The sequence below is a fragment of the Cyrtonyx montezumae genome, unplaced genomic scaffold (assembly GCF_038088225.1).
Source record: "Cyrtonyx montezumae isolate F1298 unplaced genomic scaffold, pur_monq_1.0 scaffold_4, whole genome shotgun sequence".
Taxonomy (NCBI): domain Eukaryota; kingdom Metazoa; phylum Chordata; class Aves; order Galliformes; family Odontophoridae; genus Cyrtonyx; species Cyrtonyx montezumae.
In genome coordinates, this window is record NW_027072045.1 from 19,984,835 (window position 1) to 19,990,482 (window position 5,648).

The 5,648-nt window shown below is 47.9% G+C and overlaps 1 protein-coding gene across 1 annotated transcript; it reads left to right on the forward strand.

The window, feature by feature from the left end:
- The first annotated feature begins 2,634 nt into the window (after window positions 1–2,634).
- LOC136055066 (protein gooseberry-neuro-like) lies at window positions 2,635–3,991 on the forward strand. The gene is made up of 2 exons (XM_065746672.1): window positions 2,635–2,961; window positions 3,095–3,991. The coding sequence occupies exons 1-2, from the start codon at window positions 2,635–2,637 to the stop codon at window positions 3,989–3,991; spliced, it is 1,224 nt and encodes a 407-aa protein (XP_065602744.1).
- Window positions 3,992–5,648: the final 1,657 nt, after the last annotated feature.

The window sequence follows — 5,648 nt, forward strand, 5'->3', positions numbered from 1 at the left end:
TAGGCCAAGTCCAAACGCCTCAGCAGAAGAGGGAGGAGAAGAGGGGGAGGACAAGATTGCCATCTTGTTTCCTGGAATCTCACTTAAAAACAAACTCACAATCTAAGTCTCTATCAATTAGCATTGCAAAGAAAATCTCTCAAAATGAAGGGTGTAAAGAGGCTGCCTGGCAGAATGCCTGAAACAATAACTCCAGGAAGTGTGAACTGCTCTCTCCATAGCCAGAGGATGTTAACAAAAGCCTGTCTATTTGACCTAGCCAGCAGTGATGGACACTCGCTATTAGCAAGCAGTGCAAGTCTCTGCAAGCCCCAGAGGTTCTCCTTTGCTGACTCCTTCCTTATCTCTTCTGAGCAGGCTGTGTTTGTAAGGCGTGCATGTGTGTTCTGAGGGTGAGGGGGTTCCCTCTCATTCTGGGACCAATATTGCAAGCTGCATGAAGGGTTGGTTTTGTGCTGCAGTCATTCCCATGACATGATGTTTCATATTTTTTTCTGCCATGAAAACTGGAAAGCTACGAAGGAAAAATGACAGCTTTTCTATTGTTTTTCTTTTTCTAGCCTTCTTCGGTATCACTTTCACTGTGGCCAGACTGAGTGAGTTAGCTCTCTTTGTAACCTGCAAATGGGTTTCCTGGACCTGGTTTACTGTGCACTCCAAGGACGGTTGTATTGCTGATGCAGAGATGGAAAAGTCGTACGCAATTTAATGTTTTCTTGGGCCAATTTAAATCAGGGCTCCCCAGCTCTTCTTCTTTCTGTGCCTATGCATCCCCTATCCCATGCTGGTGCCTGAATTAAGCTGGCCAAGAACTAACCCGGGCAACAAACGATCAGTTTTTGGAGGGAGTAGATCTGTGATTTGGCTCATTTTCTCGTGCATTGGAACTGGTATGTGCAGGACTGTGTGTAAAGCCTTTCAGGGGCTTAAATGTGAACAGAATTGCATCCTGTGTGACTGGAATGAGGAGTAGCTAAAGCTGGATTTGATGTGGAGAAGGCCATCGACAAAACCGTGCCATTAAGCTCTGTAAACTTGCTTATTGTGTCTGAACCTTAATCGAGTCATCCTTACATCTGCATCTGAATAATATAGGCAAATTAAAACCGAAAGCTTAGCTTGACCGTACCTAGAATTGATGAACCATTTGCTACCTGATTGTTCTTTCCCTTTCTCCCATATGAAAATTCTTGACTGTACGGCTTAAATGGAAATGAAAAATCTCCAAACCATCCTAAAACTGGAGAGAGAAAAGAATTTTTGTGGGATGAATCTGAGCTATGATAGCCCAGACTGTCAAGAGTGATATGGTAGAAGAATGGGAAAGAGAAGTGAGAAACTGTTTCAAGCAGTTGCTCCCAGATGTTCTGGACTGCAGTCATCCCTCTGAAAATCTCAATGCCATCATATACGTTTCTGCTGGAATATATTACTAAAAATGAAATGTTTTTAAATTCAAAAATGTCTAAATTTAAACTCTTAAATTTTTACATTTATATTATTGCGAAGCAGCTTCAGACAGCATTTACCTTGCCTTATGGGACACAGCTTCTGAAAAAATCCAGCCTCTGGAATACCAGACTCACAGGGACTGGCAGTTATGTCTATCTGGAACTGCATTCCTCTTTATTGTGAATTTGTGTGGTGGAGCGTGGAACATTAAAACCCTTTTCCTGCTCAACCCAGAAGGGTCTGCTTGGATCACAGACACAACGATCCCTGTAGAATGCAGATATGTAATAGTGCACAGACTGTTCTTGGACCCTTAAGTTTCACAGCAAGCTGTAAGAGGTTCCAAGGCTGAAAATGAGATGTGCTGAGGCAAAAGACACATGAAGTAATGATGCTGCTGTTCTTGAACACCTTCAGCGATAGCTTCTAATGGCCTAATGTGACAAATTATTACATGAACTAATTGATTTGTTGCTGTTCTAATCCTGTTTTTAACATCTAATCCCTTTTGGCATTGCAGCCGTTGCTCCCTCTAAGTCCTTATGTCACTCCTGGCTCCATGAAAGAATATTCCTGGCCTGCCTTTTGAATTAATGCTTTGAATTAATCACTCATGATCTCACCTTGAAACGAAACAGAGCTTTCTTGTTCTATACATGACTTGGTGAGTATAGCTGTCTGGAGGAGAAAAAGAAGCACTTGAAGCATAGGTTATGCTGAGAAAGGGGAGAAAACTTCCCCCAGCTCACCACAGAGAACGCTTAGGGAGGCTTCAGGGTTCTATGGTGGGTTTTGATGCAGTGTCTGCCCAAGGCACCAGTGTTTTGCTCATCCAGGTAAAGTCAGCGAGAAATCTCCCACTAATGGGAATAGGAGTGTAGCTGTGTAACTGGGCAGGGAAGACAAGGACCTGTAACCTGGTCGGTAATGTGCAAGAAGTGGGTTGGTTTCCCTTCTGGAGAAGGGGTGACGTAGGACAGAACCTTGCTCTTACCGGCGTTGGTGCCCGAGAGTGGAGGCAGTTTTTCAGAAGGCCGAAGTAATTTAATGAGCAGCCCTCATTAAATTACTGACCCTCCATTTGGGTGGGTTGGTGGCGGCGGCGGGCGCTTCGCCGTGAGACGCTTTGGCTCCTGCAGCGGGGCGAGACCTGCCCGTGTGTATTTTGGTGATGGGATGACAATGGAGGTGTGGGAGACAGCTGTGAGTCACCCGGCCCTATCGGCGGGGCAGGCCCGGGCGGGTGGGGGTCGCCGAGAGCCGGGCGGAGGGCTCATAAGGTGTGGAGTGGCCGCGGCCGTCAGAGCCCTCATGGAGCCCCGCAGCGTCCCCACAGCACAGGTCCCACCGGGACAGGTCCCGCGGGACGGCGGCCGGAGGAAGCGCACGTCCTTCAGCAAGGCGCAGCTGGAGCTGCTGGTGCGCACCTTCGAGAAGCAGCCGTACCCCGGCATCGCCCTGCGCGAGCAGCTCTCCGGCCTCACTGACATCCCCGAGTCCAGGATCCAGGTAGGAGCGGCGGCGGACCCCACGGGCGTCCCTCGTCGGGCTGCCTGTCCTTGTCAGCGCGTTTTGGAAGGACCAAATCAAAGTGCCTTTACTGGCAGCGGGACGTCGTGTTTAACTCTGCTTCCCTTCGCAGGTCTGGTTTCAAAACAGGAGGGCCCGGCAGCTGAACCGCAAGAAGAGCGAAGGCGCGCTCCCCACGCAGCCGGCGGCCGCCAAGGAGCAGCGGGGGCACTGCGGCGGGGGCTGCCAGCCACGGCTCCTGGCTTCCGAGCTCAACCTGCAGCCGGGAGGGAACCAGAGCTGCTCCGGCCAGCCGCTGCCCTGGTCCGGGCCGCAGTACGCGAGGCTCGATACTCATTTCAGGAGCTTTGGAGTCCCCAGTCACGCCCCGTCTCACTTCGGCGTGGACTATGCGGGCAAAGGGGAGCAGTTCGGCGCTGGAGCCGTAGGGAGTGCTCCTCAGCGCTCGCTCCCTGTGCAGCAAGCGCAGGACTACCCGTACCTGAAGAAGTCTTACCCTGAAAACTACTATGCAGATGTCTTCCAGCAATGTACAGAAGATTACCTCTATCTAGCAGCTAAAGAGAACACGTATAGCAAGCCTGTCTTAAACTACTTAAATGCTGACCAAGGACTGGTCGATGAGACCTATTCATATACCAAGCCAAACAGCTCTCCCTTCAGTAACAGTTCCATTCCGAGCTGTGGTGAGGGGGAGCCTATGCTTGAGGTGAAGCAGATGAGGCACAGCTCTCCTCAGTTTGCAGCTTGTGAGCCAAGTCCTCCTTCAGTACCTGCAAAACACGAAGGGAGGTACCAGGGGATGTGTGCTGCTCCAGACCCACTGTATGGACAGCAGCTGCTGGGGTCAGTGGGTGACTATGACCCTCATTGGCTGGGTATGAGAAATGAGATTTTGGGAAGTGGTTTAGACTCACTGTTGGAGCAAACTGGGGAGCAGGGTGGGCCTCAAAGCTACCTTTTTCCTTTGGGTGGCCAGAATTCAGCCTGTCATTTGGGTCATACATGAAACTGACAGTGAGGCTGCTTGATGAAAAAATCATGTTTTATTTTGTTCGATTGGCAGCGTTATCTCAAAGTGGTTAGAAGTTTTGCAGGTGGAAGGATGGAGCGCTTGCTGTGAGCTTCTTGCAGTGTGTGGAAGGGAAAGGAAGATGAGCAAAGCCAGCAAGGTGTATAAGAGAGTAACCTACTGAAGGTGTGTTGCCCATCCTTCAATCCTCATCCCCACTGGGATTGTCACCAACCTGTCTGCAGTATTCCTGCGAGCATTTGGCTTTCAGTAGCTTCACATTAACCTGCATGTACAGATACCTCAGTACCAAAGACTTTGCCTTCTGTTGCTCGCATTGTGTTAAATTCTACCAGGAAGCTTGGGACTGTGGAACTGATTTTGTAGTCGTACTGCACAAGATTTTTGATTGTATTTAGGCCTGAATTCACTTTCTTTAACTTAAGAAGCATGTAGAAAACAGACATTATATTTAGAGCCTCTAGCGGAGAAAGCATGAATGCAAGCTGGTCGGAGCGTGGGAAATGCAGCCATGGTGGCAGCAGGCTGGCTCAACTGGGTGTATTTGTGTTTTAGGTGTGCTCCTGATAAAGGACACTCCTGTTGTCTTCTTAGGTATTTAATGTATAGTGCTTTATTTAAAAATGACCAAATGTATAGCCTTTTAGAAGGCTTACTTTTTGTGATTTCCTGTGTTTATTTTATTTTTTTTTCTTTCCAAAAATATTTGGTAATATTTTAAAGGAATTGTGTAGATTTAATTTAATTAAAAACAAACAAACACAAACCATCTCTAAACTAGCAATTTTCAATTTACAAAAGGAAGGTGATAATGAACTTGTAGAACTGCAGTTGTGGTGAAGCATAATTGTATTCCCTTTTTGCATTTGACACATGGGCCCTTTTTTTAGCCTTTTTTTGAGCTCCACAGCCACCTGGAAGAGCAGTGCTATCTTGACAATGTTCTGATGAAACGCCTGTGGGGCTGGAGGGGTGTGTAGCTCTAGGGCGCTTCCATGGTGGATTGTTAAAGCATTATCAGGCCTTGGATACTGAAATCTATACACGCAAATCCTGCTGGGTTTGTATGCTTAAAATATGACTCTGAAATATTTTGCATATACCTAGATTCTATTACACACACTGTTTACTACTTTTATATAGAATGAAATAAATACAATAAAATGAAACTTAAACACAGACCATTGAAGTCACTGAACTTTTCTACCCTGGCCTGGAGAGCTGGGACTCCTGTTTACTAGGAAAAAAACATAATTCCCAACAACAGCTACGGGCACTGTGAGCACAGTTATTTAAAGCTGTGTAGTAAGATTGGCTAATTTCTATCAACCCTCTCTTTCCTAAGATAGACTTAGTGAGAAGGGAGACTTGTTCCCAGGCACAAGGAGAACAACAAGTTTTCCCCATGAGAAAGATATGTGACGATAAGAATGTGGAGCTGAAGACTGCAGGACGTGACTGCTTCACAAGAACAGGTTAGGCCGAAGTGTTAAAAAGACCCCAGCATAGACGGGGCAGCGCACTGAGGCAGCCGGGAGGCGGGACCGCCTCGCCCTGTGGCGGTGTGCCGGCCATAGTGCTCCGCCGCAGCGCGTCCCCCGGAACGCTGGGAGCGGCCGCTTGTTTCCGGGGG